This window comes from Panthera tigris, chromosome A3 (assembly GCF_018350195.1).
Source record: "Panthera tigris isolate Pti1 chromosome A3, P.tigris_Pti1_mat1.1, whole genome shotgun sequence".
NCBI lineage: Eukaryota > Metazoa > Chordata > Mammalia > Carnivora > Felidae > Panthera > Panthera tigris.
This window is the reverse complement of record NC_056662.1, coordinates 132,525,681-132,550,566: the sequence shown is the minus strand read 5'-3', so window position 1 is coordinate 132,550,566 and position 24,886 is coordinate 132,525,681. Positions and strand designations below refer to the sequence as shown.

Below are 24,886 nucleotides of genomic sequence, written 5' to 3'. Positions count from 1 at the left end.
ATCAGTTAATTCTTTGGCTTCTCCCGTGGTCTGTGAACTAAAAAGCAGAAGACAGAGTCTTAGAACTTGAAATCTGATTTTCCCCTTCCTGTCACCTTTAAGATATAATATATGTAGAACAATGCAGATTACTAATATTTTACTTTCTGTTTTGGGTCTTGTGCTATTGCCAAAATTCTGGTTGCCATGAACACAAAGATAAAATTCCTTAGTAATAGTCCTCTTAAAAACAGTTTAACAGAAATTCCAAAGTATTGCTGAATTGAGCCGGCATGTCTAATAAAAAATAATGCTGCCTTATACGTATTTAGTAAAACTTGAACTGAATGGAATCTCTCTATAGGACAATTTTGCAACCACTTTTTGTTTTCTTGGTACGTAGCAACTTTCAGTCAAAGAAAGATATCTTTGTGTTAGTAAAGATACCTTTGTGTTATTTCTTCATAGTTTTATTCTATTTTATACATAAATCAATATTAAACATGTCTTAAGGTATGCATCATTGGCATATAGAGTAGCCCTTTTTGCTACTATGGGAGGAAGTCACCCTGAAGAATTTCAGGGGCCAGCCTGAAATAAAGGCCAGCCTGTACCCCTCTCCTAGCCTCAGATCTTGTTCTCTGATAGAATAGTTCTCTTTCTTAAAATAAAAAAATAAAAAAAAATAAAAAATGGGTTAGTAGTATTTGATTTCAGAAGGAAAAAATGTTTACTGAATAGTTCATAATGCATCTTCTTATAACAACTAAATTCTGGGATGAATAAATACCTAGACAAGTGTAAATTACTCATCTGAGGTAAGCATTTGAATTTGAGTAACACTAAAAATTTCAATTTGGGCACCACTGATCGTGTGTTCTAATTGAATCAATGGGTAATGGATCCCCCTGTGTGCACCTAATGTGGGGGAGGGAGCTGTGTGTTTATACAGGCCACAGGAGAACCTCCAGCTCGGATTCTCACAGGATGCTCTTTCAGCGTCCCAGTCTCTGCCCTGGAGCACAAAACACGCCCGGGCCAGAACAGTTTTAAAGGCAGTTGTCAGTTTTCTCTTATTTGACGGTTTTACATTTTGCTTATCTTAGGTGATACAAATGTAAAGGACGAAGTGCAGGGGGGGGGGGTGTAGGAGGGGGGACCTTTTACCGAGGCCACCACTAATTAGTGGCACAGCAGTTAGGAGCAGCGGAACAAGGGACGGCGCGAAACGCAGGGGACAAGAACCCAAGGATTACACGCGGGGTTTTTCGTGGGCGCACCTTTCGGTGTTGATGCCCACTTTGCTGAGGACACGGCCGGGCTTCGTGTTTCCCGTCTGTGTTGTAGGGAAGGAACGTGGGAGCCATCCTAAGGTCCGACCTTACACCGGGTATTTTTCTTAGTGCTCTGATCCAGCGTGAAAATGCACCTTCCCTCTGATTGATGGTCGTTGAGTCAGAAGCAACTATTATTAGTGATCCATTTTCAGTGACAGTAATTATATAAACATTTCTCCCTAAAGTTAGCCTCTGGGCATTTCAGCAGAGATTCATTGCAGACAAGTAGGAATAGGTTTTTTTCCATGAGTTTCTTGTGCTAAATTAGCTGGCTGGCCTATCTTCCCTCGTTCTTGCCTACTTTGTGTTACATGAAAAGGATACTATTTTCTTCTGGAGTAGTGAGGGGCTCGCATATTCATTTGACACATACTGATTGAGCACCTTCTGTTTGGCAGGTACTCTTCTAGGTGCTTCAGGTGCTGCAAACAAAGCAGATTGTTATGCTTTAGGAGCATAATAGGCGCTGGGGCAGCCTCACGGGGTTTGGAGTGGGGGCAGACATGTAGGGTTCTGTGGGCCATTGGAAGGACTTTGGACTTGTAGTCTGAGTAAAGTGTAATACTGTAATATTGAGTAATACTGTAAGGTTTTTAAAGGATTGCTGTGGTGCTTGTTGAGAGGAGATTGGGGAGGGCAAGTAAGAAAGCAGATGTTTCAGGTTGGAGCTCCTGTGGCCCTGCAGGTAGGAGGTGGCACTCCGGGGAGGGTGGGAGTGGTGCTGGTGGCAGAAAGTGGTTGGATTCTGGAGATACGTCGAAGGTCAAGCCAGCAGTGTTTCCTGCTGGGTCAGATACAGAGGGTGAGAGAAAACAGATGAATTTTACAGAGAGAAGACAGTGACCCAAGGAGTGACTCAGGAAGTGATACCTTAGCATGGAGCCCTGCTGCCACCCTCAGGGCTAAGTGACAGAGTTTACTAGGTAGTACTTGCTTCTTCAGAATCTGGAAAATATTACAAGGACTGACACACTCCCTCTTTTCATTTGCTGCACATGGGGCAGTTAAGGACGTCCATTCTGTACGTTTCTTGTGGCAAGAATTGACTTTGTCGTATCCAAACATGGTATTTTAACGTGTTAGAGCACAGTCAACGACTAAGGCCCACGAGCCAAGTCCAGCCCTCCACCTGTTTTTATAAAGTTTTATTGAGGGGCGCCTGGGTGGCTCAGTCGGTTGGGCGGCCGACTTCGGCTCAGGTCATGATCTCGCGGTCCGTGAGTTCGAGCCCCGCGTCGGGCTCTGGGCTGACAGCTCAGAGCCTGGAGCCTGTTTCGGATTCTGTGTCTCCCTCTCTCTGACCCTCCCCCATTCATGCTTTGTCTCTCTCTGTCTCAAAAATAAATAAACGTTAAAAAATTTTTTTAAAAATAAATAAATAAATAAATAAATAAATAAATAAAGTTTTATTGAAACAGCAATGCCTGTTTGTTTACATACCGTCTAGTGCTGCTCTTTGAGCAGCCACAGCAGAGTTGAGTAGTTAACAGCAGAGACCATGTGGTTCACAAAGCCTAAAACACAATCTGGCCATTTCCAGAAGTTTGCCAAGTCCATTTGAGAGGCAACTTCTGTGAACAGTCTGATTCTGTGTTGCTAGCATTTCACTCCCCTTTAATTTCTTAGCCTGTTGACACTTGGGTTCAGATTCTGGAAACTTGTATTTCTGTCTGTGTGTGTGTTTAGCCCCGACTTCAATTTCTGTATCCCTTCTCACTGAGGACGAGGACGCACAGCAAAGCTTATTTTTCAAAATATATTATTTTATGTTCTTACATTCCATTACATTCTTCTGCACCTGTGTCCTGTTTTGACACACCCACTACTAAGGGCAGTTATACGTGTATAACTATGATTTCACATTATACACAGTGTAATCTTAGGTATCTGAGGAGCTTATGAAATATTAGTAATAAATATGCAAATATACATACATGTGCACTCACATTTTTGAAAGTTTCTTTTAATAGTTTCATGGCTTAAATATTTTTAATGCTATCTTTTATGAGATTTTACATGTCAGTTAAGTGCTTATATGATACTTAATAGAATTGATCATAATTGAAGTATAAAGTTTTATTATATAGCTTTCTAGGCTGGCATCTGGTTTGTTGTATATTTAGTTAAAACTCATGAAACCGTTTCATCACAAGGAAAAAAAAACTTTTGTGACTGTGTGTTGTGATGGATGGTTAACTACACTTACTGTGATCATTTTGCTATGTATACCAATATCAAATCATTATGTTGTATATCTGAAACTACTATAATGTTCTATGTCAATGAGATCTACATTTTTTTAAATATTTATTTTGAGAGAGAGAGAGAGCACAAGCAGGAAAAGGGTAAGAGAGAGAGAATCCCAAGCAGGGTCCACACCATCAGCACGGAGCCCGACACGGGGCTCAATCCCACGAACTGTGAGATCATGACCTGAGCTGAAACCAAGAGTTGGACGCTTAACCGACTGAGCCACCCAGACAACCCGATATCTACATTTTTTAAAAAGGAAAAAGACTCATGAATTAAAATTAATCAGAGTTATTATCGTCTGACTTATAGAGTAATTTAGAAGAAATGACAATTTGACTCTTCCAGAGAGTAGATTCACCACAGTCAACTTTAAAACATTTACATCTGGGGCGCCTGGGTGGCTCAGTCGGTTGGGTGTCCAACTTCGGCTCAGGTCATGATCTCTCAGTCCTGAGTTCGAGCCCCGCGTCGGGCTCTGTGCTGACAACTCAGAGCCTGGAGCCTGTTTCAGATTCTGTGTCTCCCTCTCTCTCTGACCCTCCCCCATTCATGCTCTGTCTCTCTCTGTCTCAAAAATAAATAAACGTTAAAAAAAATTTTTTTTTTTTTAAATAAAACATTTACATCACTCCACAAAGAGACACCGTATCTCTAGCTATAATCCCCCAAACAACCACTAATCTACTTTCTGTCTCTATGGATTTGCCTCTTCTGGACACTTCATATAAATAGAATTATAACACATGGGTTTTTGTGACCGGCTTCTTTCACTTAGCATAATGCTTTCAAGGTTCATCGCTGTAGCATGAATCCGTGTTCACTCCTTTTTATGGCAAAATAACTTTGTAAGGAACGGCCAGATAGTTCTGTACTGTTTTATTGCTGGTGATAGCCTGGGAGATGGTTATGTCCCTGGGCACACTTGAAACTCCAGATCATCTTCCTGAACCATCATATTGTTTTGGGAAGGGGAAGCTAAGTAATCTGACAAGTCATTTTATTTCATTCCATTTCTTAAAGATTTTTTTCTTCAAAGTAATCTCTACACACAGTGTGTGGCTCGAACTTATAACCCTGAGATCAAGAGTCACACGTTCCACCAACTGAGCCAGCCAGGTACCCCCTAATTGGCAAATGATTTTAAATATTAATTTTAGTAAAATCATTACAGGTGCATTATATATAGTACAGTACTAAATTTGTATAATGTTTTAGGTAAAGCAAAAACTTCAGAGATCTCTGAGCACGGATGTGCCCCTAGAACTCCTAGAGTCACGATTTCATTTCACTCACAAAGGAAATGTGGAAAAGTTTGAGAAACATTACAAATAAGATTTGAAATCATCTTCAATGTCATTTTGTGGTTCTTGGTTTAACAAGAACAAAAAAGCAGTTTGCCGCAGCAGGTAGATGGAGTGTTGGTCACTTGAAGGATTCCATAGTTAATTACCTTATCAATAACTGTGTTCAGATCACTGACTCGGGAATTCTTTTCAATAAGAATTTGGAAATTGAACTCTTGCTTTTTTTCCCCCCAGGTGCAGTACAGAAGGTTTCTAAAAAATTAGAAATGCACGTTTACAGCAAAAGGTTGGAGATCATGCTCCAGTAAGTGTTGCCCCAATTATTGCCCCACAAGGGTGAGCAAGGCAGAGGGCGGGGAGGAGGCAGCTGGCATTTAGTTCTGACTCACTAATGGTTGTGAGGCTCAGACAGGTTACCTGACCGCTCTGGATGTCTGAGTTTGTGTCTGTTACGTGGTTTGAACTGCATCCTTCCAGCTAAACACTCTAGCTAGTTCCAGATACCTTTGACCTCTGTGGTCCGCCATTTCTGTTATAGTTGACGAAGATTCGCTGACTGCCTTTTCTTGCCTGTGTCCAGCCTGCTGATTGGACTGCTGTTGCAGGAGCCCCTGTAACTGATGGGGACAGATGTGCGAATTAATGATTAAACTGTAGCTCCTTGAGGGGCGCCTGGGTGGCTGTTAAGTGTCTGACTCTTGATTTCAGCTCAGGTCATGATCCCAGGGTCGTGGGATTGAGCTCCGAGGTGTGCATGGAACCTGCTTAAGATTCTCTGTCTCCCTCTTTCTGTCTCTGTCTCTCTCCCTCTCCCTCTCTTTCTCCCCCTCCCCCCTCCCTTCTTCCCCACTCGTGCGTGCTCTCTTATTCTCTAAAATAAAACAAACAAATAAAAAACTGTAGCTTCTCAATGACAGAGGCAGTGTCTTCGTGACTTCTGACGCACAAAAGATGCTCAGTGAATAGTTTGACTCAGCGGCTTCTGGAACTGATTCAAGGGGACAGACAGCCTGTGGACTTGTGAGCCACTTCAACTAGATGCCTGGATTTGAACACCAGCTCCGCTGCTTTCCAGCCTTGGGGCTTCAGATCCCTTCCATGTGTCTCGTTTTCCTTCTGTGTAGAAGGGGCTTCTTACTAAGATTTAAGTAAGCTCTTGGCCCAACATGGGGCTTGAACTCGTGGCCCTGAGATCAAGAGTCACATGCCCTACCGACTGAGCCAGTCAGGCACCCCTGAAGCAAGCATTCTTAATGATAGCTGTGGATTTCACTCATTTTATAAAATTAACAAAATACGTGAAGTTACATCAAGTACATCTCAGGAATAGATAGAAGTCGTCTACTTTGGAATTAGGGGCTATGTTCAATATTATTTTTCCCTCAGTATATGAAAGTGTACTTGACTTATTTGTAAGTGTACTTTGTACTAATGTTGCGTCTCTGTTTGTCTTAAGGGACATATTTGGAGAAGACTGTGTAAGTGTAAAAGACGGTTCCATTCTCAGTGTCACAGTGGATGGAAAAACTGCTAATATAAACCTGGAGACACGGGTACGTAACTGCTCCTTCCTACACATCAAGACATTTGGGACAGAAAGCGAGAACAAAAATGATCTGGTCTCACACCAGACAGCACACTTTTCCATTCTGACATGTCCTTCCGGATTTTTCCTACATATGCTTTTCACAGGCTGGGTTTATGTTACTATACGTAAAGTCATACGTTCTTGCTTTTTCTTTTATTTATTTTTTTAATTATTTTTTAAGCAATCTCGACACACAGTGCAGGGCTCGAACCCACAACTTCAAGCGCGATCGGAAGTGGGGTGCTCTTCCGGCTGAGCCGGGCAGGCCCCCCACTTTATTGCTTCTTTCCCATCCTGTCTAAGTGTTCTTGCGTGGCACTGCACAGCACACGTCGGTATGTGTATAGTCCCCCATTGTCTTCCTGTTCCACGAGAGGCCTGAATCCACCCCGGCATTTTCTCTAGTTTGGCATCCGGTTGATTTTAGATTTTCTCAGAGAAGCCGCTCTCTGGTTTGCACCAGCAAGATCCAAGTGGCTGTTCCAGACAATAGGATTCGAGCCTGCTCTGGTCTCACACCGCAGATCCCACATAAGTATTGCACAAGCATAAATGAATAAGTATATCTTCCTTGCGGGCTTGGTTTTGAAGATTAAAACAGTTCTAAGCAAATAACATGTTTTAAATATCTTTTATGTTCTGTAACTATACAGATGCCTTGAGGAGACACTGAGTTTATCTTACCCCAGTAGAAAAATAAGCTAAGAACATAAACAAGTGAATCTCTAGAGATGAAATATGGATGGATCGCCAGCAGACACAGGAAACAAATGTTCAGATCCAGTCCACTAATAATTAGAGGAAATACAGACTGAAAGTATGAAATATCACTGTTTGCCGATCATGTGGGCACAGATTGTTAACAAGAGTGCTGTGACCCAGTGATGGTGAAAACAGGAAGTTTATTCTCAGGTGCAGTTTGGGGTGGGGAGGTGATTTTAAATGATACAGCACGTTCTTTCTGCAGGGCAGTTTGGTGATATGCATGAAAGGCTCAAAAAATAAATGCCTTTATCTACAATTACACTTAACTGGACTTAAACGAAGAAAATAATTAGACAAGTTAATGATAAAATAGAGCAAAGATATATATACAAGGATTTCCATTTTAGCAGTGATTATAATATAAACAAAACTGCAAGAGACCAAAATATCCAAGAGTGGGAGACAGTAAACAAAATAACCGAATAAATAGAGTATGTGTATGGTGTGTGCTTATACATGGAGTACTGTATATATCGGGAAGTATATATATACAGGCCATCAGGAAGATGGCCATATGGGTGACTAATGTGCACAGGTGTCCACCTGCATTATTGAGTGGAAAGAACAGTTACAAGATAGCAAGTATGATAAATTACCCCATTTTGGTTTTAAAGAAATCTATATGTATAGCTAGAAGTCTGGAATGTTATACCCTGAAATGTTAACAGTAGTTATCATTACATCATAGAATAAGGGTGTTATTTTCTTTCTTTACTAAGTTTTGATATGAACAATATTTATGGTATAAAAAAATTTTAAAACAGCATATAAAACCTGGGTGGCTCAGTCCAGTTGAGCATCTGACTTCCGTTCAGGTCATGATCTCGCAGGTCGTGAGTTTGAGCCCCACATCGGGCTCACTGCTGTCACTGTAGAGCCCGCTTTGGATCCTCTGTTCCCCTCTCTCTGTACCCCTCTCCCTCTTGCTCTCTCTCTCTAAGAGAGAGTTCACTGAGAACTCCAGGTCTCTTTTAAGAGAGAGACAGAGTGCGAGCAGGGGCGGGGCAGAGAGGGAGACTGTCAGCACAGAGCCCAACGCGGGGCAACGCGGGGCTCAGACTCACAAACCACGAGTTCATGACCTGAGCTGAAGTCAGACACTCAGCCAACTGAGCCACCCAGGCACCGCAAAAAATAAACATTAAAAAAAATCAATAAAACAGCTTATAGTGTTTTGTAGCTGAGAAATAACTAGAAGATTGTAAGCCTAAATCAAATTTAATACCAAATGCTGAAAAAAAAAAAAAGCTTCCAAATGCTGAGCAGATGAGCACATCCAGAGCTCAGTCATTTGTATTACAAAGACTAACTTCCTTGGAGTATCATTTACTGGGTCAGAATATGGGCTTTGAAGTAAATATAGTTCACCATAGATTGTCCGTTTATTCTTTTTTTCTCCAAAATACATCTCTAATGAGACCCAGTCATTGTGCTGTCGGGAAACTGCATCCAGGCACCTGCCCCCCAGCGTGTGGTGTCGCGGGTTCGGGTTCTTGAGAGTCCGTGTGGCCTCCCTCCCCCCCACCGGAAATGACCCTTCTTAAAGAGGAGTTTCTCTTCCTTATAGCACTTCTAGACACTTAAGGTCGAAAGGCCTGTTTGTGCTTCCACTTTCAGACGGTCGAATGTGAGGAAGGAAGCGAGGAGGATGAGTCCCTCCGGGAGATGGTGGAGCTGGCCGCGCACAGACTCTACGAGGCCCTCACGCCAGTTCACTGAGAACCGCGGGTCTGTGGACACGTTAAAGCTTGTCTTCAATGCTTGACTCGACTTCTCTTAAAATAAAATACGTTGGTCTCTCTGGAATAGCCTATTTACTTGTGATGTCAAATGGCCCGTGTTCCAACAGCTTAAATGCTGCTAAGTTACCAACTCCTCTGTCCGTGATTCCAGAACTACCAAATAAACTGTTACTTCGGGGCTTACTGATTCTGCTTCCAGGCATGTGCACGGCTGCCCCGGAAACCTTTCAGGTCTGCCCATAGCAACTGAACGAGAATGCCTTACTGTCCTTTTTAAAAAGGAAAGAAAATACACAACGGTTTGTATTTTCATGTGCATATTCTGAGCTTCAATGCATAGAGATTATCACCTAAAGCCCCTTTTGTGTTTCTTCCCTCCTGATACTCTTGCCAGATTCCTTAATTTGTACATTTGTAAAATGACGACTTTTGGGATTCAGTGGTATTTTCTTTGTATAATACCTGCACGTTCAATTCCGATATTCAGAATATAATTTTTATGACTCAAGTTCAAGGGTATTCAGGTGTGAGTTGTTGAATTGCTTTCTGTGTAATCATTAGACCGGTTTCCTAGAGTGCGTGTAATTCAGACTGGCACATCACTGGACACAGGAGTGGCGGGTGCCGTGTGCTGAGGGAGCAGGTCACCAGGGGTCTCCGGTCTCTGCTGCCACACACGGGCGTGACGGCCGCCCCTAGGGAGGGAACGAGCCCACCTTTACGTACCGTCTAACGCGAGAGCCACTCTCACTGTCAAGCGGAAGGCGTGCCACCCAGTCACTAAGCTCCACCGACACTGTTTAGTCCTCCTGTCGCCTCACCTGTTGGTGACTTCACAGCCGTTGAGCAGGGTAGTGACAAACTCCAGTGCACAAATCGGAAGTTTTACTTGAAATGAAATACGTTTCTTCTGTAAGGAACCCCACTTTGTCTCTGGCCCAAACCAAAGCTCTGAGGGTCACCTTTTAGAAGTGTCCTGTAAGACTTTGTTACGATAGGTTTAAAAACAGTAAGACAGCATATAGAGTAGAAAGGGAACGTGCGTGTGTTTTCTCCTAGTCCTTCTCCCCGAGGTAACCAGTCTGAGTTCAGGATTCTCAGTTGCTCTTGAATCTGCCTTTGCCATCTCTCCCCCGTGGCTCTGTGAGTCTGTCTTCCTGGCCCCTCTGATTCCTGCCACAGCCTCCCTTCTCCCCATAGTTGACTCCTAAGATACGCACCTGCTCTCAAGCCCTCCCTGCTGAAAGTCCTTCAGGCCTCCCTTGTAACCAAGATTAAGTCCAAACACCTTACTCAGCCAGGGGTTCTCAACATGGACGGCACATTGGAATCACCTGGGAGCAGTAAAAACACACTGACGCCCGCATCTTGCCGTCAGAGGTTAAGTTAGTTGGTCTGGAGTGAAGTGAGCGACCTTTATCAGCACGTTTCTAAAGCTCCGCAGATGATCCGGCTGAAGCCAGGGAACTCCTGGCCTGAAGACTTGGTCGTGCTCTGATCCCCCTGCCTGCCTCTCCGAGCCATTCGCCCGTCTGACACCCTGTCCCGGCCACACCAAGGTATGTCTGCTTTTTTTTTTTAAGGTTATTTATTTTGAGAGAGAGAGAGAGCACAGCTGGGGAGGGGCCGACAGAGGGAGAGACCTCCCAAGCAAGCTCTGTGCCATCAGCGCAGGGCCCGATGCGGGGCTTGAACTCACAAACTGAGCCAAGCCTGAGTCCGACACTTCACCCAGGGCCACCAAGGCACCCCGGTATGTCTGCTTTTCAATGGCGCACTGCTCCCTCTGCTCTTCTGGTGTTCACCTTAAGCTCGGTTGTTTCAAAACATCCTTCTGGCTCGTTTTTTTTATCACCGGCACGGGGTGGGGGGGGGGGGGGTCACACTAAATGGCACGGCTGTGGCGGTAACGACTGAGAAAAGGAGTCAAGCTCCTGTGAGTTTTCTCAATAGGAACCCAGCGTGGGCTCTGTCCGTTTCCCCTCCAGACCAGTTCTGGCAAGAATCCTGCTGCGTTGGTTTAGTGAAAAAAATACCCACCCTTGGTCTGTTCCCCCGGGGTATCGGCTCAAATTCCTCACCCCCCGCCTGGTATCTTCCCTCCCTGGCCTACCTGCAACAAGAATCTGGTTTTGTCAGTTTCGCAAACACTCTACCTTTTAGTAATTTTACAGCCTTCCACCCTTCACCCTGCTCCTTGGCTCTGGGTCCCCGCCTTTCCTGATTCCTCTCCCCTACCGCAAAACCCCATCTTCGTCCTTGGATAGTCTGCCTTCCTGTCTTTAGCAAATGCCGTTAAGTTTCTCTTTAAGGTCAAAACCTTCGATCAACGGTTGAGGACGTTTATTTAACAAGAGCTGGTTGTGTGATGACTGAGTGCCTTGGAAGTACTTCCTACCCCCACCGCTCCTACTTCACACTCCCGCCATTTGCGGAAACACCTGAAGCCGCGGGGTGGCTCCCTCCCGGCCGGGCGGGGCGCGGGGAGGTGCCTCTCCCGGAGGGTCGGTGGGCGCCCCGAGGGCAGGCGGCGACGCACGCTCCGCGCCGGAAAGACTCGGGATGAACGAACGGACCGGGAGTGAAGGCACGAGGCCGAGCTCTGGGAAACGGACAAAAATGAGCGTTCCAAGGGCAACGGCTACCGCGTGTCTTAACAATGACCGGTCGGTCGCCAAAGGAGCGCGGCCCCAGGACCCAGGGGTGTGGCGGGCAGCCACCCCGACGGATAACCGGAGGGCGACGAACTGCGCAGGCGCCTCCTTCCACCACCCCCCCCCCCTCGCCCCCGCCCGCGAGGAACCCCGCCCAGGCCCCGCTCGCCCCGCCCCCTGCCCGCTCGCCCCGCCCCTCTGCCGGCAGGCAATATGGCGCTGTGCGAGGCGGCGAGTTCTCTGTACTGGCCTCGGGTGTTGCTCTTCGGAGATTCCATCACCCAGGTACCGCCGCCTGGCCCTGGTGTGGCCCGGTCCCTTGGGCGTCCACGGTCGCGCCTTCTGGGCCAAGCCCCCGCTGAGAGCGCCGGCCTGGCAGCCTCGCTGGCCCTCCTCTCCCAGCTCTCAGGCTCCCATCTTCCCGTCTCGAGGCCGCGTCCCTGCACCCCGTTTCCCCCCAGCACAGGCGGCCCCGAAGGCTGAGCGCCCCTGAGCAGGATCTGCTCGGGAATGCCTGCCGCGTCCAGCAGCGACCTCACGGTCGTCGTGTCCTAACCGGCCCCTTCGGAACCTCGTGGCAGACAGAGTTCCCGTCTCGGGTTGTTCCTGGCCTCGGGATGACGGTGTGGGCAGCGCGGTACTTGCACACCCGTTCCTCCAGATGAGGTCAGGTGCGGGGGAGTGCAGTGACTCGTCCAGGCCACGCCCTGGGAGTGACAAAGCCGAGTTCACCGCCCTTCGTCAGTGTCCTAGGGAGAATCGGGAGGCCTGGTACAAGTTGAGGCGGGGACGTGCGCCTCCTTTTCCACGAAGCCCCCTTCAGTGGCTCACCGCACGGCCCGGGCTTGCTTTCCCACGCGGAGCTCCACTGGTGGGTCACCTGCGAGAGCACGGCGGCGGCTGAATCACTTCCTGCGGGTCTGTACAGCCCGTTCCGTGCAGAAAACCCCTGGAGCCAGTTCACCTCTGCTTCCTCTGGTGGAGCGAGTTGATCTTGATAAAATGTCTCCCAGGAATAACGCAGTAGATCACCTTCTCACCCAAGATCATTTCAACTCACATTAAGGAAGAATGTGTGTCCTACTTCGGGGAGGAAGCACACTTAAAAATTACCCCGGTGGTGCGGTGTTCTGTTCTTATTTTTTCTCTTCAAACATGACTTCCTCAACCAATTTTCTGCGTACGTGCCAATAAGTGATGCCATTTTTAGGCAAGTAGGGCAGGAAGGGCTTTCCAAACTTACTGGAATGTATATTTTAAAAAGGCTCACCCCCTGAGTTCTAGAATTAGCTTCCTTATTCTTTCGATTGTGGAAATGTAGTACAGCGTGGACTTCATTTCCTTACTGAAGGTACAATTGATTTTCTCTCTTACACATAAACTGAAGTAGCTTTTCTAAGTAAAAATGACTCTAATATCAGGTCTCAGTAAAACGCAGATGACTGGCTCAAATCCAGTCCATAGGGAAGAAAACTCCCCTCGTTTCCAGAGTGCCGCTGAGGCTTCGTTATGGTAATCCCTAAAATGACCTCCATGGAAAGCGAGCGATGAAGGCCAAAAAGTCAGGGAGTACAGAGGGAGAACAAAAGGAGTTGCTGATCAAAATGCCCCTTACTAAAATGTGCTAATCACACTGATAAGTAGTAATGGCCTTTTTTTTTTTTCTTTTCAGTTTTCTTTCCAGCAGGGTGGATGGGGAGCATCACTGGCTGACAAGCTGGTCAGGTGAGAATAGTCTTTAGATTAATAACTTGAGCGCTTATTTATTTATTGTTTTTAATGTTTATTCATTTTTGAGGGAGAGACAGAGTGCAAGCAGGGGAGGGGCAGAGAGAGAGGGAGACACAGAAACGGAAGCAGGCTCCAGGTTCTGAGCCATCAGCACAGAGCCTGATGCAGGGATGCGGGCTCAAACTCACAGAACCGCGAGTTCATGACCTGAGCCAAAGTCAGATGCTTAACCGACTAAGCCACCCTGGCGCCCCAATACTTGAGTGCTTATCGATCGAAAACTGTAATTGCAACTCAGAAGAGAAAGAGAGTGAATGACACAGTGTCAAACAGTAAATTCCTCCCTTATTAATCTTTGCCGGCCTTTCCTGGTTAGTAGATATACAAGGTTGGGGGACAGAAGGAAGAGGGGCAGGCACTCAGGGTTCCGCAAAAGTTTTGTCCGACGTGAAATCAAACCCGAAGAGTTGTGGAAAATATATTGGGTTTGGATTCAAACAGACACAGTTATTCACTATCTGAAGAAGATCAGTTCTTTTTCAGTTACTCTAGTAGGTATGATTTAAATGAGTAGTAAGGAGTTTGATTGAAAGAAAGCAAGATATATTTGCAAACCAAAGTTAGAGTCATTTTTGGAGAGAAGTTTTTGTCTCCCGAATTCTCTTTATAAAATAGATCAGAAATAGCGATGATTTTGGTATTTTGTTTGCCAGACTTGATGAAAGCATATGCTAAGGAAGGCATCAAAAGGGAAACACTTCCCCAATACAAGAGATTAAAAAATATGTAGAAATATTTTCCACATTAAAAACAGTAAACCAAGTATGTAGAGTATCCATAAACTGATCAGGAGTTTTGTCTTTTCCTCCTTTATTTTTTTTTTTAATTTTTTTTTGTTTAACATTTATTTTTGAGACAGAGAGAGACAGAGCATGAACGGGGGAGGGTCAGAGAGAGGGAGACACAGAATCCGAAACAGGCTCCAGGCTCTGAGCTGTCAGCACACAGCCCGATGCGGGGCTCGAACTCACGGACTGTGAGATCGTGACCTGAGCCGAAGTCGGCCGCTCAACCAACTGAGCCACCCAGGCACCCCATGTCTTTTCCTCCTTTAGAAGAAATAAGCTAGATGTCCTACCAGCTTATCGGTACTTGATAATCTTCTTCACCGATATGGTTAATACACCAAGAAAATATGTTTTAAGTTATTTCCAAATGTGTTTTAAAATGTCTTCAATTTTCCATTTTTTATCCCCTACACTAGAAATGAAAAAATTGACCTTCTAGCTTTTTCTGTTCCCAAATGCTTTCCCTATTTAGACTTAATCTAAAAACATGAAAATATCACGTCATGCCTCAGTTTTCCCTTCTGTCAAATGGGATGATTATAATAGCTAAGTGTTACTGAATGCTATGTGCCAAAAACTAATGCTTCGTGTGTATTGGCTTATTTAATCTTTACAGCTAGCCTGTAAACAAAGTGAGTTAGGCTCCGATCCATTTTCTAGGTGAGAAGAATAAGGAGGGGAGGTTAAATAACAAGGTCACACAGCTAAGAAGTGGCAGGTGTCCAGGCTCCGGAGCCCATGGTCCTGAGCCTCCGGAGATGATGAGGGCACCTGCTGTCATGTTGGGAGGACGGAAACATTAATGTGTGCTTGCTCAGGTGCCTTGAACTTGGAAGTGCTCGATATATAGCAGCTTTCATGTTTAGTAATCCAGTAACCGCTTAATTGGTCTGTTAACCTTTTCTGAAAAGCTAAATAATGATTCAGGTGGCCTGGAAAACAAGGCATCCCAAATGTTTTACCCACATACAGATGTTTCGTAAGTGGTTAAGTTTAGTACTAAAATCCTGCCAGAATTGCTAGTTTGCAGATCTGCTTGCTAGGAGACCACTTCATTAGAAGCTAGTTCTTTTTCAGAATGGAGAGAAGTTACAAGACAGACTTGTAGCCAGTGTGTGGTCTGCTGCGCCTCCAGTCTCTAACCCCCGAGAAGCCTCTTGTCGAGACACAGAGCCGAGCCGCTGCTGGCTGACCCCAAAGAGGCCTCGCCTCTGTGAATCCTTCCCCATCCGGGCTCCCCCCACCCAGAATGCCTGCCTCTCCTGGCCGCCCCCCCAGCCAAACTCGTGAGAGCCGTGTAGAAACTAAAATGCCACGGCGGAGCAACAGGGCCCAGACGGAGGGGACACTGGCCTTGGCGTCCTAGGCCCACGTTCTTCCACCGGGCGACGGAGGGGAGAGACTAGGGGGCTGCAGTCGGCGTCGCCTGGTGTCAGAGGCGGCGGCCGCTTCACCGCCCTGCGTTTTTGCGCCAGAACGGACTTCTTTGCGTGCCACACCAAACAACTGCCCCTTTGAGGGACACTTTCATCTACAGAGTGTTACCGCTTGGTGTGTTCTTTGCCGATCTGGGCTCCTGATGTCTGCTTCAGCCGTCTGCACAGCCCTGAACCCGCTCACGGTGGTTTGGGGGTGTTTTTGAAGTCTAATTAACCTAGTGTTCAATTAGTCTCAGGTGTACTAATTCCGTGTTTAATGTCACCCAGTTTCCGGGTTTGAAAGTTCAGAGGCATCTCACTAAAACCGCCCCTGTGCACACGACCTCCACGGAGAGGGAAAAATCTAAAATATATCAGTGTGGGGGCGTCTGGGGGGCTCAGTCAGTTAAATGTCCGACTCTTGATTTCAGCTCAGGTCACGATCTCGTGGTTCTTGGGATTGAGCCCCGAGTTGGGCTCTGCACTAACAGCATGGAACCTGCTTGGGATTCTCTCCCTCTCCCCTCTCCCCTCTCCCCTCTCCCCTCTGCCCCCTCCCCTCTAACATTAAAAAAATTTTTTCTAAATAATATATATTGTGTTCCATAGTGACATCTTTTAAGTTTTAGCTTTAAATAAGATCTTTGTATACTTACTATAAAATCATTTTAATAATTCTCAAATCTATTTAAGTCCTTTTAAAATTTATGGATATAGTTTCATCAGTTTTTTTAAACAATCTTATTTCCGTATTTCTTTAGACAAAAATACTTGGTTTGAGGGATTTGAAGGAGTTAGAATAAACTTCCCGTTTTCATTTTTTTTTTTTTAATATTTATTTAGTTTTTGAGAGTGGGGGGTGGGGGGTGAGGAGAAAGAGAAAGAATATCCAAAGCAGGCTCCAGGCTCTAAGCTGTCAGTGCAGAGCCCGACATGGGGCCTGAACCCACGAACCGTAAGATCATGACCTGAGCTGAAGTCGGGTGCTTAACCGACTGAGCTACCAGGTGCCCCACGATTTCAGTTTTTAAAAGCTTCTGCTGTTTGCGTTTAAAAATATGCCCCTGCCTGTTTTATGAAGCAGCTTAATTTACATTTTTCTGGAAGGAAATCTTAGAGTCTGGATGTTTGGCAAGGAATCTTTCAATTAACTCTTCTTCTCTCTTCATCTGAACTTAAATACTTTTTATGAGCCATGAATTTAACTAAAAACCTTTCATAATTTTCCAGTTTCTGTAGCCTTTTGAATAAATTGGGCACCGTTGATTATGTTATTCAATCCAGAGGGATTCAGATATCCTTCCCCTTCCGGAGGGGAACTTTAACAGTTCCAACCCTGGGCCTCACTTGTCTTTTTTTCCTGGCTCATAGCCTTCTTCTAATGACGATCTTTTTTTCAGTCTATAATAGCTGCCATTTATTGGGTGCCTTACGTGTGTCTGGCTACTACCTTACTTTTAATTTTCACACTGCCTGCAGATTAGGTGTTAGGTTCATCTCTTACTGTTGGGGAGCCTGAAGCTCAGAGAAATTAAGTAAGTGGCCAAGGCCTGATGTGCTAGTCAAAGGCAGCGAGATCCTGGCACCGACCGCTCTGATTCCAGCCCCTCGTGCTGGACTGCCACACCACACCGGCCTTAGGGAGTGTCGCAGTGACTATACCATTGGAGAGATGGAAAGCCGACTCCTCTTGTCAAAATTCTAGAGTATTCCATTTTAAACTGAGTCTTCAAAATGGCTAGGCTAGTCAGCTTTTTGTAATCATTCTGCATTAAAAACACCAAGAATCACACTTAGAAATAAATGGGGCTGAATTTTTTTGTTGTTTTCCCGGAGATTTCTAAACGTTGAGAGCTTTTAGAGTAGTGTCAAAACCAGTTCCCCTCCTGTTGCTGCTTGGCGTCTGTCGCCTGGCCTCGTAGCCGCGCAGAATTTCTTAGCTGGTGCCCCGGGATCTCTGCTTAGCTGCTCGTATGTGGGAATTTGAACTATACCGAAGTCAACCACATTAATTTGCTAACCATGAACTGAACTCTGAGATTTATCATTTTTAAAAAATTGTTATTATGAACAACCTGAAGCATCCATAAACATAGTCCCGGGGGCACAGCCGCTAAGTAATTTATTAAAATTCTTGAATCAAAACCAGTGGGTGCTATTGATAGTGATGTGTTAGGTTTATCACATCTAACAAATGTGCCGCTCGTGGGGCTGTTGCTAGTCGGGGAGGCTGTGCACGTGGGGAGCAGGGGTGTGTGGGAATGCTTTGTACCTTCCTTTCAATTTTGCTGCAGACCTAAAATGCCTCTTAAAAAATACTCTGTAAAAGTCTCAAAACTACTCTGTATACATCCCAAATTACCCAAAGCGTCATTACCCTTGAGCTCCAGCTTCTTAGTGACTCTACTGAAGACGCTCAAACCGAGACCCGTCTGCTGTAAACTCCCTGTTAGAAGGACCTCACTGCCCATGCGTGAGTGAGCGAGTCTGCAGACAAGATTATAGCCCCTTTGCTCAAAATTATTCATAACCCCTCTTGTGGAGGAATGTGACGGACTTACCTGTATCTTGTTAAGGATGGCATGTCTTCCTCAAAGGGACATTACATCGGGGGTGCCTGGCTGGCTCTGTCGGAAGAACACGTGACCTGTGATCACGTGTGGGTTCAAGCCCCATGTTGGGTACAGAATTACTTAAAATAAACGAACTTAAGGGGAAAAAAAGTGCAAGCACATCAAAGCCCCCGGACATAGGCAGGTGCCACAGCCCGGAGGGAGGGCACACCCTCACTGTTGGTTCACTGCAGGGGGCTACAAACTGTTCTTTGTGAGACTGTGGAATTCATCTTTGTTTAAAAATTCTTCATTTCAGAAAATGTGATGTTCTGAATCGTGGATTTTCAGGCTACAATACCAGATGGGCCAAAATCATCCTTCCACGATTAATCAAAAAAGGGACTGGTTTGGACAGCCCAGTAGCAGTTACAATTTTCTTCGGTGCCAATGACAGTGCGCTGAAAGGTAAAGGCATTTTTGTGTTTTCCTAGTTCATTTTTAGCCTGCCCTGACATGAAGACAGCTTGTTTCTGTATTTTTTTCAACTGTGTCCTTCTCTCCCAATAGATTTTTGGGAGAGAAAACTTACAATGAGTTTTGCCAAATTTATAATGAGTTCTCAGAGTTTATTAAGCGTATTTCTTCTGGCTTTAACGTCAGTGCATTTTGTTCCCAACTTATTTTCTACTCGCCTGGGTTGTTGGCAGACCTGATCTCAAACACTTGAAAATGTGTTTGTTTTTTTTCATGTTTATTCATTCTTGAGAGAGAGAGAGACAGAGACAGAGACAGAACATGAACAGGGGAGGGGCAGAGAGAGAGGGAGACACAGAATCCGAAGCAGGCTCCAGGCTCTGAGCTGTCAGCACAGAGCCCGACGTGGGGCTTGAACCCACGAACCGTGAGGTCATGACCCGAGCCGAAGTTGGATGCGCCCGGGTGCCCCAAAAATGTTTTCTTGAGTCCATTAGTGTTGTGCTGGATTTCAGATGTTTTTCTCAGTAGTTGGTGGAATCAGCGGTGGAGGGCCCGCCTTGCCACGTGGGTCACACTGATGGCCGAGCAGCTCAGGGAGCACCCCCGCCCGGGCACGGACTCGGTCCTGGGTGCTGGGAAGTGGCACCGTGTCCCTGTGTTTAGAAGACCGGTGGGCGCAGGCCTTGCTCTCCCTCCTGCTCTTGCGAGGAGGGCCCTTTGCGCAGCATGAAGGGGAAAAGTCAGCCTGTATTCTGGAAAGTCCGCTTCCAGAAGAATGCTATCTGTGGGCACACGGTGGGGACGGCTCAGGGGAGGCGGCAGGGCAGGCAGGGATGCTCGCCGCCTTGAGAAAGACGTATGAGCCGTAGGTGTTGGTGGGTCCTGTGAGCTCACTGTTTGGAAAAGTCAGATCTCCACTTGATCTTACACCAAAAACCGTAAGAAAGGAGACTCCAAAAAACGTGAATTCTCACCAAAATTAGGACAAAAAAACTCCCAAGCATAAAAGCAATGGAGGAAATCACAAAGGAAAAAAGTAGCTTTGTGAAATGAGATAATCTCAAAAGATTATACTCAGATTGGAAAGTGTTTTTAAGCACTGATTCTTATGGCTGCTGAGTGTGGAGTGAGATGGGCACTCCTCTCTTCCAGTCCCTGGGGAAACTTGTGATCTTTCTGGAAAGATACTTGACAGCGTGCATCGAAGGACTTCCCGCATCTAGAAATCCAGCCTGAGAAAAAATTCAGTAACGCAGCCAGGCGTACGTGCAGACGTTTCTGCGAATTGTATTTCTAACAGCAAAAAAATAGAATGCTGGGTGGCACAGAGATAGAAGCTTCCTCTCGGTCCCCCAGCAGATACACGTTTTTGAGGACTGTTCGTGGACACAGACATGCCCATAATGTTAGGTGGAAAAAAGAACCATATGGTTATGTATCTTCAGTGTAATGCTACTTTTATTTTTTTAGGTACACCTATCAACAGGGAAAAGACTAGAATGAAGTACCTCCGAGTGCCAACAGTGGTTTTCCGGGTGGTGGCATCATGAGGGATTTAATTTTGCTCCTATAATTATCCTTACATGTGGTTTGTAAAGCGCCTGCAGTGAGTCTTAGGATACTTACGTGCGAGCCCATTTAGAAGTCATCCTTGCAGGGCACCCGGGCGGCTCAGTTAGTTGAGCCTCCGACTCTTGATTTCGGCTCAGGTCACGCACGATCCCGGGGTCGTGGGATCGAGGCCGCACTGGGCCCTACGCTGAGCCTGGATTCTGCTTAAGATTCTGTCTCTCCCTCTGCCCTTCTCCCCTCCGTACGTGTGCACACGTGCTCTAAAGGAAAAACAAGTCCTTTGCACTATGATAGGAGAAGCAACAGCTTTTTTTTTTAAGTTTATTTATTTATTTTGAGAGCGAGAAAGCGAGAGCATCCCCAGCAGGCTTCACACTGTCAGTGCGGAGCCCCACGTGGGGCTCACTCTCCCGTGAGATCATCACCTGAGCCAAAATCAAGAGTCAAGATGCTTAACCCACTGAGCCACCCAGGTGCCCCAGCAGCTGGCGGTCGGACGCGGCCGCTTCCTGTGTGGTAGGCCCCCTGCCGTAGTGCTCTGCGTGCTTGTCGATTTTCACAACCACCCCGTGAGGGAGACCCGGTTATCGTCCTCGGTTTACCGGTGAGGAGGCCGAGGTACAGGCAAGCCGGGCATCTGTCCCAGGGCAGGCGGCCGGTCCGCGAGGAAGCAGGGGTGGAACTCGGCGGCCTCCCTCCACAGCCCAGGCCGCTGGCCACCAGAGGACAGAGCCTGAGCCTCTGCGGTCTGTCCCACGAAGAGCGGGGACCGCCATTCCCCCCTCCCGCTACCCCGTGTCTGTGTCCGCGGTCCGAACTACTCCCCGGCGACGTCCCGAGCCTTGCGGATCGGGGAGCTCGTGTCAGTCTTCGTTGTCCCTCGCGACAAACGTGCGTTTGGGGCCGAAGTGTCCGTGTTCCCCCCGAACAGATGAGAACCCCAAGCAGCACGTCCCCCTGGACGAGTACGTGGCGAATTTAAAGAGCATGGTGCGCTACCTCAAGTCCGTGGACGTCCCGGAGCACAGGATCGTCCTCATCTCGCCGCCCCCGCTCTGCGAGGCGGCCTGGGAGCGGGAGTGCCTCGCGCAAGGTAAGCGGGCCTCGGGCGCCGTGTCCTCCGACCGGACCGAGCGAGGGGCCCAGAGCCGGGCGGCCCCTTGCTTCGCGGCCGCCGGGCCGGGCTCCCCACCGAGTCCTTTTGGCCTTTGTTCTCGGCCACCAGAGAGTAAGCAAAATGAGCGGAGCGGCCATTAGGTTCTAGGCGCGAACCGTGGCCCGGAAAAGGGACTGTCCTTGCGGAGGGGGCGGCCCCGGCCTGGCGGCGCCAGACCCCAAGCGCGGCCGCGGAGCTGTGTGGCGGCCCACGTGGCACTGAGGCTCCCGGCGACCCCGGTGACCGCGACTGCCCGCAGCCGCCACTCTGCCCGCCTCTGGCCCAACGCGCTCCCTTCTCCACGCAGCCTCGCCCGGGCTGCGGCCTTCGGCGATGAGACCCCTCCTTCCCCAAAACTAAGGCTCGGCTGAGGGCGCGGCCACGGCACCTGTGACGGAGCCACTTCTGTCCCTGCGACCGTTCGTCTTAGCACGTAAAGTACAAAGTCAGGACACAGAAGTGACTAGAACCTGGTTCCCGCGTGTCGAGTAGGGAGGGAGACAGTCCCGTACAGACACCGGCAGCCACGTGACAGCCACGTGATGAATGGCGTGGCAGGCACGGAAACCCTCTGTTGAAGGTACTGGCGTCTAGAAAGGTCCAGGAAAGTTCCCCACGGGAGGAAATGAGGGCAAGTTTATCCAGAAGAAGAGGACAGACAGGGAGGATGGGGCCAGGCCTGCTGTCATCAGGTGTTGGAAGGGCCCGGTCGGGGGGTAGACGACGCTCCCTGTCGTCAGCTCCAGAGGGCGAGGCGCGGCCCCCCAGGGAGCCTCCCCTCGTGACGGCGTCTGCCTCGCGTCAGGATCAGGATCGCTCGGGAGGTAGCAAGCGTGTTCGTGCCGCGCCTGGACGAGCAGAGGTGTGCGAGTCAGAGCCACATCTGCTTCTCAGACTGCAGGTCACAACCCCCTCGTGGGCACAGAACCAAGTGAGTTACATTTTGGGAACGGAGTAGGGAAAACCTCAGCATCCGGGACCCGGCGCCGCGTGCGAGCCGTGTTTCACTTATCAGACGCGTAGCGAGTCCCGGTGGAGAACATGGCGGTGTGGGTCGGGTCTGTGAGCCGCTGGCTACAGGAATGTTCTACCGAAGACCAGCCCCCAGGTTTCCATACTGCGTGTCTCCTGAGCTACGGCAGAGGGCAGAGCAGTTACGGGCACGGACCCTACGCCCGCACAGCCTGGAATATTTACTGCCCGGCCCCTTGTGGAGAAAGGTCGCTGGGGCGCCTGGGTGGCTCAGTCGCTTAAGCGTCTGATTCTTGGTTTGGGCTCGGGTCACGATCTCCCGGGTTGTGAGTTTGAGCCCCACGTCGGGCTCTGCGCTGACAGTGCGGAGCCTGCTTGGGATTCTCTCCTCTGCCCCTCCTGTGCTCATGCGTGTGTGTGCTCACGCGTGTGTACGCGCACATGTGTTCTCTCTCAAATGTAAAAAAAAAAAAAAGTCACTGACCCGTGAGCCAGTCCAAGTGACCTCTGCAGCCCCTTCCAGCTCCCCCTTCTCTGGCCGAACCCTGATCTTTCCATCGTATCACAGCGGCCTCACATGACACAACAAATTCAGGGGTCTCGGCCCACCGTCCCTCCCCATCAGCCCCCACTCTCTTTGCCTCTGGCCTGTACTCAGCCAAGGAGGCGGCCGCCACGGGGCTTTCCTGCCTCTGTGGCGACCACCGATGGTGCGCTCCCCCGTCCCCGTGCCGCGGAGGGCAGCGCACGGTGACGGCCCTCACACGGTCGGACCCAGGTCGGGTCCATAAGCACGTGCCTATTTACGGGGACGGAGAAGCACCCAGGCCAGTAGAACTTGCACAGCGGCCACTTGCCACCCGCACTGTCTCTCCTCAATAGGCTGCAAACTAAATCGCCTGAACTTGGTCGTTGGTGAATACGCGGGCGCCTGCTTGCAAGTGGCCCGGGACTGTGGGACTGATGTGCTTGACCTGTGGACCCTGATGCAGAAGGACGGTCAGGTACGGGGGCTTGCTCGGCCCTGTCGGGGCCGGGAGGATGATGCAGAAGTGACCCTGCTCCGTGGGGCTCTGAGCGGGTAAGACCGTTAGCTGTCCCTTTCCCCAGTTGAACCAGAGCACTGCGGGGAGGAAGCGCGGAGGCTCCGGGACGGTGCCCACGGCCTCGTTCCTCTGCGGCCCCAGCCGCTGCCGTCCTGCTCCGGGGACCCCTTGAGCTTGAGCAGCCGGGTGGGACCCGGAACAGAGTGAAATCAGTGGTTCATAGTGAAGGACATTCAGAGCAAGTCCTCTTGGAATGTGGGGGAGGAGGAGGTTAAACTCGTTAAGAGGCAAAACAAATTTAAGCAGGACATGGTGTTGGCTAAAATTCGTCTTTTGAGCTATCTGGTTCTCATGGTTTTGTTGGAAGCCAGAAAGCGCGTTTACAACCAGAAATGGTGAAAGCGTGTCCCCACGGAGCAGCCCAGCCCCCGAGGAAGGCGCTGGCGCTTTCCGTACAGTTGTGTCCACAGGACCCAGCAGCCCGGCGCTTCCCTCGCGAAGCCAACCCTGTGCTTCGGCCTCCCTCCGAAGCCGTGCCTAGACCTGGTGCTGGTCCTCCTGTGGCTTCCCAGGTCGCAGCCACAGTCCTGGCTTTTGTCTGGGTTAGGGTCCATCTGAGAGGGGCTCTGATGAAGTCCTTGGAGATTTCACCCCCCAGGGCTCTAGGACGGGGGAGGGTGGGGAGGGAGGGAGGGAGGGGCCTTCCCCGAGACGAGGCTGCGGGAAGCCGTGGTCTGGAGGAGCCGTGAACCCGTGGGCCGGCCGGCTTCTGGCAGGGACGGGGCCTTGGCGTGGCGCCGACACCGCTCACCCAGGAGAAGCGGCTCCCGGGGGCCGTGAGCACGGGACCGTCACTCTTCTGGGCCGGATGGTTCAAGTTCTTTACACCTAAATAACCCGCCCGTCGACTTAATACCTAGACTAGGGGAGTCGGAGCAGCCGGGCACCCTGGGCCCTGAGCTCCTCTAACAGCGCATGTCGTTCTTGTCGTTCCCATGAATGTACCTTATTTACTCGTTCAGCCTCTTCCCCTCCCCGATGAACTGCACCTCCTCGTGGGGCCCCGGAAACGTCCCCCACACGCTCTCCCAACTCTCTCCCCTGTAGGACTTCTCGTCCTTTCTGTCCGACGGACTGCACTTGTCCCCGGAGGGAAATGAGTTTTTGTTCTCCCACCTTTGGCCTCTGATCGAGAAGAAAGTCTCCTCCTTGCCTTTGCTGCTCCCTTACTGGCGAGACGTAGCAGAAGCCAAACCCGAACTAAGTCTTCTGGGAGACGGGGACCATTAGCCACAGAAAACCCAATCTGGCTGTTAACTTACAGACGAAGCTGCCAGTGTGACAAAGATCCTGAGATAAGCGATCAGACCTTTGCTCACGACCTTGGAATAAAAAACACCATCTGCCACCAAGATTAATAAAAGCATCAGAATTTTTACGAAAGCTTTGTACCTACGTGTGTTGTGTTCTGGTAACATCTGATGCAGGT

At 48.6% G+C, this 24,886-nt stretch overlaps 2 protein-coding genes across 4 annotated transcripts in view; both read left to right on the top strand.

Moving 5' to 3' along the window:
• CPSF3 (cleavage and polyadenylation specific factor 3) overlaps positions 1-9,032 on the top strand; it is a 39,488-nt gene extending 30,456 nt beyond the window's left edge. For both annotated transcript variants that reach the window (XM_007098231.3, XM_042982531.1), the window contains exons 16-18: positions 5,108-5,177; positions 6,330-6,426; positions 8,844-9,032. In XM_007098231.3, coding sequence (XP_007098293.3) covers positions 5,108-5,177; positions 6,330-6,426; positions 8,844-8,945 — 269 coding nt within the window. In that variant the 3' untranslated portion in view covers positions 8,946-9,032. The remainder of the gene's footprint in view (positions 1-5,107; positions 5,178-6,329; positions 6,427-8,843) is intronic.
• Positions 9,033-11,795: 2,763 nt separating this feature from the next.
• IAH1 (isoamyl acetate hydrolyzing esterase 1 (putative)) lies at positions 11,796-24,840 on the top strand. Of its 2 annotated transcripts, none has more exons than XM_042982533.1 (6): positions 11,796-11,907; positions 13,295-13,347; positions 18,491-18,639; positions 21,155-21,316; positions 23,234-23,355; positions 24,505-24,840. In XM_042982533.1, exons 1-6 carry the CDS (start codon positions 11,836-11,838, stop codon positions 24,685-24,687), a joined length of 741 nt encoding a protein of 246 aa, XP_042838467.1. In that variant the 5' UTR covers positions 11,796-11,835; the 3' UTR covers positions 24,688-24,840. The 2 variants fall into 2 exon arrangements, with proteins under 2 accessions (XP_042838467.1, XP_042838466.1); XM_042982532.1 differs by lacking the exon at positions 11,796-11,907 and adding an exon at positions 12,174-12,493.
• The last annotated feature ends 46 nt before the right edge of the window (positions 24,841-24,886 follow it).

Bases quoted from the DNA above. Each gene is read 5' to 3' on its own strand.
- IAH1 (XM_042982532.1), top strand. From the start codon at position 12,284: ATGAGGTCAGGTGCGGGGGAGTGCAGTGACTCGTCCAGGCCACGCCCT. The intron at 12,494-13,294 runs GTGGGTCACCTG...TTTTCTTTTCAG, and splicing joins TCCCACGCGGAGCTCCACTG to TTTTCTTTCCAGCAGGGTGG. The intron at 18,640-21,154 runs GTAAAGGCATTT...CCCCCCGAACAG, and splicing joins CAATGACAGTGCGCTGAAAG to ATGAGAACCCCAAGCAGCAC.